Raw genomic sequence first — 13897 nt, 5'->3', positions numbered from 1 at the left:
GTGGTAGAGCGTTCACCCATAAATCCCGCCTGGTACTGCCCCACGAACTCTATTGCAATTGGTGTTAGTCGGCGGCATAAAATTTGGAAGAGTACCTTGTAGGCGGCGTTCAGCAATGTGATTGCGCGGTAGTTGCTACAATCCAGCTTATCGCCCTTTTTGTAAATAGGACACACGACACCTTCCATCCTGCGGCAGAATCTCAACCTCCCAAACCGTGGTAATTACCCTGTGCAGCGATCTAGCCATCGACTCACCACCGTATTTAAACAGCTCTTCTGGTAGTTGGGGTTTCCAAGTGTTTTGTTGTTTTTCAGCCGGTCGATTTCCTCCTGGATTTCCTGGAGATTCGGACCCGGGATTCGTATGTCCTGCGCGCGTGCTCCCAGGTTCATTACCATACTGCCACCGTTGAAATCAAATAGTAACCCTTTAATGCCCATAACAACCTTTAGATGGAATACTTAAAAAAAAATGAAATTTTCAATTGTTCAGATTTCACAATTGATTTTTTCAACCTGTTCTTCATTCAACCTTCGGTTTTTTCAACCCTCTTTTACCTCGACCTTTTGTCCTGTAATTTTTTTGACTTTCGACCTTTTGTCATTCCAATTTTTTGAATTCCGACCTTTTGAACCTTTGTCTTTTCGACCTTTTGTCCTTTCGACCTTTTGTCCTGTCGATCTTTTGTCCTCACGACCTTTTGTCTTTTCGACGTTTAGTCATTTCGACCTTTTGTCTTTTAAATTTTTTGAATTCCGACCTTTTGTCCTTACTACCTTTTATAATTTCGACGTTTTGTCCTTTCGACCTTTTGTCATTTCGACCTTTCGTCCTTCGTCCATTTTTTTAATTTTAAATTTTTAATTTTTAATTTTTTAATTTTTAATTTTAAATTTAAATTTTAATTTAATTTTTAATTTTAATTTTTAATTTTTAATTTTAAATTTTTAATTTTTAATTTTCAATTTTTAATTTTCAATTTTTAATTTTTAATTTTTAATTTTTAATTTTTAATTTTCAATTTTCAATTTTTAATTTTAATTTTTAAATTTTAATTTTTAATTTTTAATTTTCAATTTTCAATTTTCAATTTTTAATTTTAATTTTTAAATTTTAATTTTTAATTTTTAATTTTTAATTTTTAATTTTTAATTTTTAATTTTTAATTTTTAATTTTTAATTTTTAATTTTTAATTTTTAATTTTTAATTTTTAATTTTAAATTTTCAATTTTTAATTTTCAATTTTTAATTTGTAATTTGTAATTTGTAATTTTTAATTTTTAATTCCTAATTTTTAATTTTAATTTTTAATTTTTAATTTTTAATTTTTAATTTTTAATTTTTAATTTTTAATTTTTAATTTTTAATTTTTAATTTTTAATTTTTAATTTTTAATTTTTAATTTTTAATTTTTAATTTTTAATTTTTAATTTTTAATTTTTTATTTTTAATTTTTAATTTTTAATTTTTAATTTTTAATTTTTAATTTTTAATTTTTAATTTTTAATTTTTAATTTTTAATTTTTAATTTTTAATTTTTAATTTTTAATTTTTAATTTTTAATTTTTAATTTTTAATTTTTAAATTTCAATTTTTAATTTTTGATTTTTAATTTTTAATTTTTAAATTTCAATTTTTAATTTTTGATTTTTAATTTTTAATTTTTTAATTTTAAATTTAAATTTTTAATTTTTAATTTTTAATTTTTAATTTTTAATTTTTAATTTTTAATTTTTAATTTTTAATTTTTAATTTTTAATTTTTAATTTTTAATTTTTAATTTTTAATTTTTAATTTTAAATTTTAAATTTTAAATTTTAAATTTTAAATTTTAAATTTTAAATTTTAAATTTTAAATTTTAAATTTTAAATTTTAAATTTTAAATTTTAAATTTTAAATTTTAAATTTTAAATTTTAAATTTTAAATTTTAAATTTCAAATTTTAAATTTTAAATTTTAAATTTTAAATTTTAAATTTTAAATTTTAAATTTTAAATTTTAAATTTTAAATTTTAAATTTTAAATTTTAAATTTTAAATTTTCAATTTTCAATTTTCAATTTTAAATTTTAAATTTTAAATTTTAAATTTTAAATTTTAAATTTTAAATTTTAAATTTTAAATTTTAAATTTTAAATTTTAAATTTTAAATTTTAAATTTTAAATTTTAAATTTTAAATTTTAAATTTTAAATTTTAAATTTAAAATTTAAAATTTAAAATTTTTAATTTTTAATTTTTGATTTTTAATTTTTAATTTTTAATTTTTAATTTTTAATTTTTGACTTTTAATTTTTAATTTTTAATTTTTAGTTTTTAATTTTTAGTTTTTAATTTCTAATTTCTTATTTTCAATTTCTTCGGGCTTAGTAGTCATATGGCTACTGCTTCTGCCTCATACGCAGGAGGTCGTGGGTTCAATCCCAGGTCCGTTCCATTCTCCTACTTTGTATCTTTCTCTTTATTTCTCATGTTCTAGCAATCGCTAGAACTGGAAATGGACTTCCATACCGTTTCCATTACTATTCCTATACCTTCAACTTGAGTATTCTAACAGTAATCTGCTAGAATTGGAAATGAACTATAGAGATCGTTTCCTACATCCAATTAGAAATTCCATCAGTTGCTTTCTCCTATCTATCACATTGGCAGCTCGTTAACCAAAACGGACCTCTGCCTCTCGAACCTAACCCAAAAATTCCAACAAATTCCGCATGAACTCGTGGCAAGTGCAGAGGTATATTCGGCTTGCAGTGGGCGAGTGATTGCATCATCATTTCCTCCCCCTTCCTACATTGACTTGCATTCTGACGTGGCAGGCGCCAGTATGACCTTAACAAATGAGATCACCAGTACTTGTACATTGAAGATGTGTGCTAGTCCCAAGCAAACATCTGTTGGTTCCCTGTGCAAGAACAGCTGATCTGGTCATAATGGAGTAGCAACTACGAGCAGTCAATCAAGCTCAAGCTCAAGCTCTAATTTCTAATTTCTAATTTTCAATTTCTAATTTTTTATTTCTAATTTTAATTTTTAATTTTTAATTTTTAATTTTTAATTTTTAATTTTTAATTTTTAATTTTTAATTTTTAATTTTTAATTTTTTATTTTTTATTTTTAATTTTTAATTTTTAATTTTTAATTTTATAATTTTTAATTTTTTAATTTCTCAATTTTTTTTAATTTTTTTTTTATTTTAATTTTTAATTTTTAATTTTTCTTAATCTTCAATTTTTTATTTTTCATGTTTCATTGTTCATTTTTCACCAAATTGACTTGAGAATAGTTAAATGTGCCGTCAGAACAAACATTATCGTGTTCAGTAAGATCACATTATCCGTTGGAAAGTCCAAATTGGTCTTCAGATTCCAGAAGGACATAATTTGTCTTCAGATAGGGGGAATGACGGCTTTGGCAGGTTTTGTTCTATTATTGGCAGGGGGTTTTTTTTATGACTGACTAGGCTCAAATTTGGCCTAAACATTCTTTGCATATCAAAGAATATTGTGGCCAAATCTCATAAAATTTGGTCGACAAAAACCCGCCTGCCAATAATAGAACAAAACCTGCCAAAGCCGTCTTTCCCCCTAGTGAATATTGTTATTTTTTCTTCTGAAGCACAGCAGCATTAAAAATCTCAAATAAGGCCGCTACATATATTTAATAGAAATTATGTTCTACTGGTCTCCTCGAATTTGATAAAGAATGTTTTGAAAATCCTCAAAACCTTCTTGAAGTTTTAGTTTCACAAAATATTTTGATTGGCAAAGAAATCCAAGGGCAGGGAACATTTCTCGCTTAACTTTTCAAAAGGACCTAAGTAACATTTTTTCATGAATTAATTTGAATAGCGCAATCAACAGAACAACATGAAAGCTATTGATTGTAGTATTCAAATTAATTCATGGGAAAAATGTTATTTAGGTCCTTTTGAAAAGTTAAGCGGTCTTAAGAAAGTCCAAATTGGTCTTCAGATAGGCCAAATTGGTCTTTAGATTGGCTAAATTGGCAATCAGAAAGATCAAAGTGGTCTTCAGGAAGAAAAATATATCTTCAGAAAGTTGGTATTAAGAGGACCTTCTTCCTTTTAGAACACAGCAGCATTCAAAAATCCCAAATAAATCTAAAAAAGATCAAAATGTACCTCAAAAAAATTAAATTTGTCTTCAGACTAATCAAATTTGTCTTCCAAATGACCTACATTGATCTTTAGAAAGAGCATATTGGCCAAAAAGGATCTTTAGAACGATCAAATTGGTTTCCAGAATTATCAAATTGTTATTCAGAAAGAAGAAATTGATATTCCGAAAGACCAAATTGCTCTTCAAATCCACCATTATTGCATTCAGATCGACCAAACTGGCATTCAGAAATGCAACACATTGTTTTCAAAAAGACGATTCTGACCTAAAAAAGATGACATTGGCCAAGATGACAGAAAGACCAAATTAGTCATCAGATCGATCAAATAAAAATGAGGAAGCTTGATAACCCCACATTTGGCTATAACGGATATGACTATTCCAATGAGTCAACTTTGGAATTATATATCCGGCAATGTGAGTCAAGCTTTTGAATAAGTGAAATAATCAGACAAATGAGTAAACAAACCGGGTCGATTGACCTACTTGGTCAAATAAATCGCTAGGAATAGACAATATTGGAAAGCGTAGTTTTATGACCCAAATCGTGCGCGATGCGAAAGTTTTACTCGTGAGTATTGATGCTCCTGGACTACCAAACAGGTTTTTGGATTTATGATTCCGGAAAAATATTCCACTATTCGGTTCCTGTTTTGTTTAGTTTATTTTACTTCAATATTCGAAAATTTAAACAAACTTGTAAATAATGTTTGAAACTTATATGTATTTTTCTTTATTGTTTATAATCCTGCGTATGTCTTAATAGATTATTATTTTTTTATTTTCACTTTCTCAATATCTTTACAACTTTACATTACGACTTCTCTCCAGTTATTTGTTCCGCTATATCTTTAATTTTGATTACCATTTTCTGGAAAAATGTTTTTTGTATAGAAAAACCTAGGCCAATCGAAGATCCTGTGCAATCAATCTCGAAACCCAATCCAACTACCTCCGTGTTTACCCGGACTTATAAGTGCACAACGAAGCTCAAGGACTACGGCAACAACGGCGGAAATCTTTGCACTTGTTTTTTTTCTCTTACTTTCTTCAGACACGATCCCATTGGGCCACTTGTTTTGTTCATTCCGACCACAATTGTAGGCACTATGAGTGCATTTCCTCAGGAAGACTCTCAGTTCATAATAATCATTTGCTATTTCCGCTTTACGAACTTACTTAGCTGGGAAGTTGCGTTCCACTATCGTACCGGTCAGTAAGCGAGCGGGGTGTGGGAAGTGCTGACAGAAATTTCACCAATGCTGTTCGGATGTCGGAGCTTTCAATAATAATTGCTGCCGTTCGAAGGAAATAAAAACTGACAATGATGATCACCTTCGGAGGCTCGAATGGAATTACGGAGGTAGTGGGAGAGACACGTGATATCCTGTCTGACCGTTATCAGCCAGGACAGCTGATGGGCTGAAAACTAGCAGAGCACGTATCCTTTGTGGCATTCTTCTTGACCGCAGTGTGTCGTTCATTCAGCCGACCCGTTTGCCGCTTTTCGCCTTTTTTCGCATCGTTGAGAAAGCGAGATCCACATCGTTTCCGAGCTGCTTTCCTGAATGGAAAGCCATGCATGATGGTTTTGTGGCTTTTTTTTTGCAGGATCCAAGATCCTGTTTTGTTGGAAATATCCTCAATTCGTGCTGGCTTGTTGTTATATATCTCTAGGATGTGTAAACAGCAAAAAGGGAAGCATTGAGTGTATGCTTTCCTACCATTCAATATTTATCTACAGTAACGGATATGATTATGATGCTGCAAAATGTTTTAGGGTGTTGTTATTTGTTGATATTTTTATTCTGAAATAAAAACATTTATTTATATTTTATCATTTTTTCAATTGAACAATTTTCATGGATAAAAAGGTACTTTGTTCTACATTTGGTTTTTAGTCGACAAAACTTTTCTCCAACACAGTAAAGATTGTCATAGATGATAAACTTCGCAGTACTCAAATAAGTCGTAGAATGTTCATTACAACACGAATCAACAAAGAAACATCACATTTGGTAAATCATCATAGTCAAGAGGACGTTCGGTCGCAGTCACATTTTAGTTCGTCGAGTGAGTGGCACAAACATGTTGAAAATCACTGACAATCGTGTTAGCTGTAGCGCAAAATTAATTGTATTTCTGATCGCTCATAAGAAGTGTATTCCAATAAATATATAAGTTAATGAATAATTATCAGTAGAAAAATTTGAAGGTTTTCAGAATTCTAAAACATGTACCGTACCAATGAATAGTCCAGTAATTTGATAATTTGTTTTTTCGTATGGCCGAATAGTCAATAACAAAACAATTAATTCCGTCCACCACTGTAGGTATATGAGCATTCTATATCTGATGGGCATGGCTCCACGGCACTTTTCTTGTGCTGCACAAAAGACGAGCCACGAGCCAACTGAACTTTGTCAACGACTTATCCAGTTCTTTGGAATTCAATTTCCTGTAGATTAATGTTTTTTCAACAAATTGAAAGTTCCATTGCTTGCAACGTCTAAAGGACAGTCGCATCGCACAAACCAAATCCAGATTGCAATAAAAGCTACTCTCGGCCTACAGAGTTACATCACACGGCAAATGACATAAAACATGATCGTAAAACACAATCGAAAGCTCCGTTGACGTTTGATGTTGTCTCGTCTGCGGGTTACTCTTCCTGGATTCACATGCTCTTTTTTTACGATGCAGGCCGAGAAGCGAAATGACAATTATGCAAAATGAGAAACACTCGCACTGGAGCTTCTTCATCTCAATGACCCTCAGCGCTGCTGCTGCTGCTGTCGATTTATCAATCTCCCATCGTGAGACGCAAGCATAACAAAGCTCAAAAGTATCTCAGTCAGTCAGCTACTAAGTCATTAAGCATCTCAGAAGTCATTTGACATAAATGGGTACCCCTCATCCGCCCATACACGAAGCAAGCGTTTTGTGTCTGCTCATCGTTTTACTATGTTATCTGGCCTGAATTTATCCGAGCCCACTTAGCTTGTAATGATACGATCATTTTCGAAATAAACACTAGCATGTCTGAAACGGATTTTCTTCTTTCCAGCATGGTGATTTGATCATGATAATTGACTTATTATGGTTGGTCGTCAATGAGCATAATTTTACAGACCGTGGTAGTATCGTGCAAATGGAAACGTTTCCAAACATTTACGTTCCAGTTATTATGAACGTTTATACCTATAAGGAACTAGGATTGGGAACCGTATTATTGCTGCTATTTCCATATTATTAACAGCCCGTATATTAATCACAACCGTCGATAATCCAAATTGAAAATCAATTTATTTACAATATGTAAAATTTTGAATGTAAAAAATCATTAGAATACAATTTTGGGTCAGCTGTTGAGGAAAGCAAAACAAACGCACGGACATTGATCTAGAGTGCGGTGCTGTAAATAGTTCATTGTGACATTTGCAACACCCGGGCAAAGCTGGGTTTCTTTCGCTAGTATTTGAATAAAAATGACAAGGAATAGAATGTGAAAACAATTTAGCTACTTACATCCAACACTGCATTGTCGGTTGGGGGTTAAGTTTTATATGGGGGCAAATTTATAGCATACTAGCAGACCCGACGAACTTCGTTTCGTCTAAAATTGATTTATTCTCTGCTTAGTTCTCGAGTTATGCAGAAATTTATATTTCATTTGTATGGGAGCCCTCCCTCTCGAACCATCTTAAGAACCTTCCCCGGCCCCAAAAACCTCTGCACACAAATTTTCCCGCCTTTCGGTTCAGTAGTTTCGGAGTCTATAAGGCTCAGACAAACAGAAATTCATTTTTATGTATATAGACGAAGATGATATCATCACGTCTACAGGTTCGACTTCCGATTAAAACAAATAAATTTTAAAAAATGTAAAAGAACTATGAAGAATCTATTTTATGTTTTTGTTGAAAATTGTGACAGGTCGATAAAGTAAAAAATTATATCTTTTTGGTGAAGCTAATATTAACCCCACACCACCAATGAGAAATTTTCCATAAAAAAATAGGAAAATGGCAATAAAGAAATCAGGTTATGAGCAAATATAAAATTTTCCAAAATAATGCAAAATTTTCATAAACAATTGATAATTTTCCACAAAACGCAAAAAATTTTGCACTTTTAAAAACAAAAATTGCAATAAGGACGATACAAATTGTTAGCAGGCCAAACTTAAGGCCAGAACATCATAGCAATCTATGTTACTTTGACACTAAAAATAAAAAGCATTCTTGTTTTCACCTCAGTCCAATCAAGACGTTATTTGTCCAGATCTCTGACTGTCCCATATATAACAGTTTTGGCGACGAGGATTACGGAAACTCAAAGATTTTTAATTTCAAGATGAATCCAGAGTTTCAAAAATCGCTTCTGGATATTCTTCAGAATCAACAACGGATTCTCGATAAACTGATGGAAAATCAAACATCCGCTGGTCAAGACAATGGAAGTTCGTCAAGCCAACAATCCACGTTTTCGACCCAGAGGAACAACAATCAGGAGTTTATTATCGAGTATCTGTCCAGTGGAATCACAGAGTTCATGTACGATCCTGAGAACGGCGTAACATTTGCAGCGTGGTTCTCAAGGGATGAAGACTTGTTCCATGAAGATGCAAAAAACCTGGATGAAGCCGCAAAAGTTAGACTTTTGCTTCGGAACATTGGTACGGTGGCACATCAAAAGTACATTAGCTATATCCTTCCGAAGAAGCCCAAAGATCAAAATTTCGATCAAACCGTATCAATTCTGAAGACCATTTTCGGACGACAGATTTCAGTGTTCAACGCAAGATATCAGTGTCTACAGCTGTCAAAGAATTCCAGTGATGATTTTTACACTTACGCAGGAATCGTTAATCAAAAATGTGAAGAATTCAAGCTTAATGAAGTGACGCCAGATCAGCTCAAATGCCTTATGTACGTGTGCGGCCTCAAATCACACCGGGATGCAGACATTCGCACCACTCTCCTGTCCAGAATTGAAAGCAATAAGCCTGATGATGATATGACGGTACATAGGTTAGCAGATGAATGCCAGCGACTGATCAATCTAAAACGCGACACAGCAATGGTAGAGAAGCATAGCAGCACGGAGCAAGCAGTATGTGCCATAACTCGTACAAATCCATCAAGATTCACTTCCAGCGATGAACCTAATGACGTTCCGAGATCACCATGTTGGAGATGTGGAGAAATGCACTACTCGAAGTACTGTTTCTTTGTCAATCATGAATGTCACACGTGTAAGAAGATTGGTCATAAAGAAGGTTATTGCGCCTGTTTTGAGAAGCCGATCAAAAAGCAGAAAGATAAACGATTCAAGCAAAAGTTTCAAGCACAGGGGGTGTTCACTGTCAATCAAGTAAAACTATCGGATAGACGGAAGTATGTCACAGTGGAGATCAACGGAGTACCAATTAAACTTCAGCTCGACTGTGCTTTAGACATCACCATCATTCCAGCAGGGCAGCAGGGACTATGTCCAAGGGCTTGACGATCCCTCCCCAGGCCATCTGCGAGTTGTGGGGCTTGCCTAGGATGTGGTGGGGTTTGACAGTGGGCCCTGTTAAACCTCTATAAAAAGCTGCATGTATCCGCAAGTAGGCTCCACCAAAGCGACCGTGTGCCGCTCAAAGCGCACAAGCCCAAGTCCTGGTGTTAGGTGGGACGCTAAACAGCCCTGACACGACGGCCCTCCGACGAGACAGGAGGTTTGCGCAGGCCCAATAAGCCGCCTAGAAAACCAATCATTACGAACAATATAAGAGATAATGCGACTCGATATAATCGGCAAAGACCTGGGCGACGAATACAGGATCACGATTGGAAGCTTGGAACATGGAATTGCAAGTCGCTAGGTTTCGCAGGTTGCGACAGGATGATCTACGATGAATTACATCCCCGCAACTTCGACGTCGTGGCGCTGCAGGAGATTTGCTGGACAGGACAGAAAGTGTGGAAAAGCGGGCATCGAGCGGCTACCTTCTACCAAAGCTGTGGCACCACCAACGAGCTGGGAACCGGCTTCATAGTGCTGGGTAAGATGCGCCAACGCGTGATTGGGTGGCAGCCAATCAACGCAAGGATGTGCAAGCTGAGGATTAAAGGCCGTTTCTTCAACTATAGCATCATCAACGTGCACTGCCCACACGAAGGGAGACCCGACGACGAGAAAGAAGCGTTCTACGCACAGCTGGAGCAGACATACGATGGATGCCCACTGCGGGACGTTAAAATCGTCATCGGTGACATGAACGCACAGGTAGGAAGGGAGGAAATGTATAGACCGGTCATCGGACCGGATAGTCTGCACACCGTATCCAATGACAACGGCCAACGATGCATAAACTTCGCAGCCTCCCGCGGAATGGTAGTCCGAAGCACCTTCTTTCCCCGCAAAAATATCCACAAGGCCACATGGAGATCACCTAACCAAGAAACGGAAAACCAAATCGACCACGTTCTAATCGACGGTAAATTCTTCTCCGACATCACGAACGTCCGCACTTACCGCAGTGCGAATATTGAATCCGACCACTACCTCGTTGCAGTATGCCTGCGCTCAAAACTCTCGACGGTGTACAACACGCGCCGAAGTCGGACGCCGCGGCTTAACATTGGGCGGCTACAAGACGGTAGACTAGCCCAAGAATACGCGCAGCAGCTGGAAGTGGCACTTCCAACGGAAGAGCAGCTAGGCGCAGCGTCTCTTGAAGATGGCTGGAGAGATATTCGATCCGCCATTGGTAGCACCGCAACCGCTGCACTTGGCACGGTGCCCCCGGATCAGAGAAACGACTGGTATGACGGCGAATGTGAGCAGTTAGTGGAAGAGAAGAATGCAGCATGGGCGAGATTGCTGCAACACCGCACGAGGGCGAACGAGGCACGATATAAACAGGCGCGGAACAGACAAAACTCGATTTTCCGGAGGAAAAAGCGCCAGCAGGAAGATCGAGACCGTGAAGAAACGGAGCAACTGTACCGCGCTAATAACACACGAAAGTTCTATGAGAAGTTAAACCGTTCACGTAAGGGCCACGTGCCACAGCCCGATATGTGTAAGGACATAAACGGGAACCTTCTTACGAACGAGCGTGAGGTGATCCAAAGGTGGCGGCAGCACTACGAAGAACACCTGAATGGCGATGTGGCAGACGAAGATGGCGGTATGGTGATGGACCTGGGAGAACGCGCGCAGGACATAATTCTACCGGCTCCGGATCTCCAGGAAATCCAGGAGGAGATTGGCCGGCTCAAGAACAACAAACCCCTGGGGTTGACCAACTACCAGGAGAGCTATTTAAACACGGTGGTGAGGCACTGGCTAGAGCGCTGCACTGGGTCATTACCAAGATTTGGGAGGAGGAAGTTTTGCCGCAGGAGTGGATGGAAGGTGTCGTGTCCCATCTACAAAAGGGCGATAAGCTGGATTGTAGCAACTACCGCGCAATCACATTGCTGAACGCCGCCTACAAGGTACTCTCCCAAATTTTATGCCGTCGACTAGCACCAACTGCAAGGGAGTTCGTGGGGCAGTACCAGGCGGGTTTTATGGGCGAACGCTCCACCACGGACCAGGTGTTTGCCATTCGCCAAGTACTGCAGAAATGCCGCGAATACAACGTGCCCACACATCATCTATTCATCGACTTCAAAGCCGCATATGATACAATCGATCGGGACCAGCTATGGCAGCTAATGCACGAACACGGTTTTCCGGATAAACTGACACGGTTGATCAAAGCGACGATGGATCGGGTGATGTGCGTAGTTCGTGTTTCAGGGGCATTCTCGAGTCCCTTCGAAACCCGCAGAGGGTTACGGCAAGGTGATGGTCTATCGTGTTTGCTATTCAACGTCGCTTTGGAAGGTGTAATACGAAGAGCAGGGATTAACACGAGTGGTACAATTTTCAATAAGTCCGTCCAGCTATTTGGTTTCGCCGACGACATAGATATTATGGCACGTAACTTTGAGAAGATGGAGGAAGCCTACATCAGACTGAAGAGGGAAGCTAAGCGGATCGGACTAGTCATCAACACGTCGAAGACGAAGTACATGATAGGAAGAGGTTCAAGAGAAGACAATGTGAGCCACCCACCGCGAGTTTGCATCGGTGGTGACGAAATCGAGGTTGTAGAAGAATTTGTGTACTTGGGCTCACTGGTGACTGCCGAAAATGACACCAGCAGAGAAATTCGGAGACGCATAGTGGCTGGAAATCGTACGTACTTTGGACTCCGCAAGACGCTCCGATCGAATAGAGTTCGCCGCCGTACCAAACTGACAATCTACAAAACGCTAATTAGACCGGTAGTCCTCTACGGACACGAGACCTGGACGATGCTCGTGGAGGACCAACGCGCACTTGGAGTTTTCGAAAGGAAAGTGCTACGTACCATCTATGGTGGGGTGCAGATGGCGGACGGTACGTGGAGGAGGCGAATGAACCACGAATTGCATCAGCTGTTGGGAGAACCATCCATCGTTCACACCGCGAAAATCGGACGACTGCGATGGGCCGGGCACGTAGCCAGAATGTCGGACAGTAACCCGGTGAAAATGGTTCTCGACAACGATCCGACGGGCACAAGAAGGCGAGGTGCGCAGCGGGCAAGGTGGATCGATCAGGTGGAAGATGACTTGCGGACCCTCCGTAGACTGCGTGGTTGGCGACGTGTAGCCATGGACCGAGCCGAATGGAGAAGACTCTTATATACCGCACAGGCCACTTCGGCCTTAGTCTGAATAAATAATAATAATCATTCCTGAAGATGTTTACGTTCAACTAGGTTCACCTGTAGCAAAAGAACCATCCATTGATGCAGTTAATGCTAGTGGCGAAGAGGTTGGACTTATTCGTGAATTAGAGTGCAGCGTTTCTTTAAATGGAACAATAAAAAAAGGAAGATGTTTTGTGACAACAGTACCGGAATTGTCTCTTTTTGGGATTGAATGGATTGAACTGTTCAAGCTATGGGACGTTCCAATAAATGCTGTGTGTAACACTGTACAACTACAAAAATTTCCTCGGACGGAGGGTCTTATTCAAGAACTTCAACATAAATATGACGCAATTTTTAGTGATGAACTTGGACTTTGCAAAAAGAAAAAGGTGTCGTTTACAGTCAAACCTGGTATCAAACCCATATTCCGTCTGAAACGACCAGTTCCTTATGCATCTGCAAGCAAGATTGAAGTAGAATTGGATCGTCTTCAAAAACTCGGAATTATCATACCTGTATCGTATTCAGAGTGGGCTGCTCCGATAGTAGCTGTGACAAAAACCAAATGGACGTGTCAGAATATGTGCCGACTACTCAACAGGATTAAATTCTGCATTGGAGCCTCATCAGCATCCGTTACCTCTACCTCAAGACATCTTTGCCAAGCTGGCCAACAAGAAGGTGTTCAGTCAAATTGACCTATCAGACGCCTATTTACAGGTCGAGATTGATCAAGATTCACGAAAGCTGCTCACAATCAATACTCACAAGGGACTTTTTGAATTTACACGACTTTCTCCTGGTGTCAAGACAGCTCCAGGTGCTTTTCAAGAAATTGTAGACAACATGATCGCTGGTTTGGACGGAGTAAGTGGCTATTTAGATGACATCATCGTGGCAAGTGATTCAGTGGAAGAACACATGATTCATTTAGAGTGTCTGCACGTATTCGCGAATATGGTTTTACTCTCAAAATTGAGAAAAGCAATTTCTTCATGAGTGAAATTAA

General features: G+C 37.3%; 2 protein-coding genes across 5 annotated transcripts in view; both read left to right on the top strand.

Annotated features, from left to right (window-relative positions):
- The window catches only part of LOC134219475 (uncharacterized), a 407421-nt gene that overhangs the window by 145927 nt on the left and 247597 nt on the right, over positions 1-13897 (top strand). The window lies entirely within an intron of this gene.
- Positions 8502-13495, top strand: LOC134221463 (uncharacterized protein K02A2.6-like). The gene is made up of 2 exons (XM_062700653.1): positions 8502-9544; positions 13417-13495. Exons 1-2 carry the CDS (start codon positions 8502-8504, stop codon positions 13493-13495), a joined length of 1122 nt encoding a protein of 373 aa, XP_062556637.1.

Source organism: Armigeres subalbatus, chromosome 3 (genome assembly GCF_024139115.2).
Source record: "Armigeres subalbatus isolate Guangzhou_Male chromosome 3, GZ_Asu_2, whole genome shotgun sequence".
In the NCBI taxonomy this organism is placed as follows: Eukaryota; Metazoa; Arthropoda; class Insecta; order Diptera; family Culicidae; genus Armigeres; species Armigeres subalbatus.
Note: the sequence above shows the minus strand (reverse complement) of the source record. Positions and strands in the feature narration are given on the sequence as shown.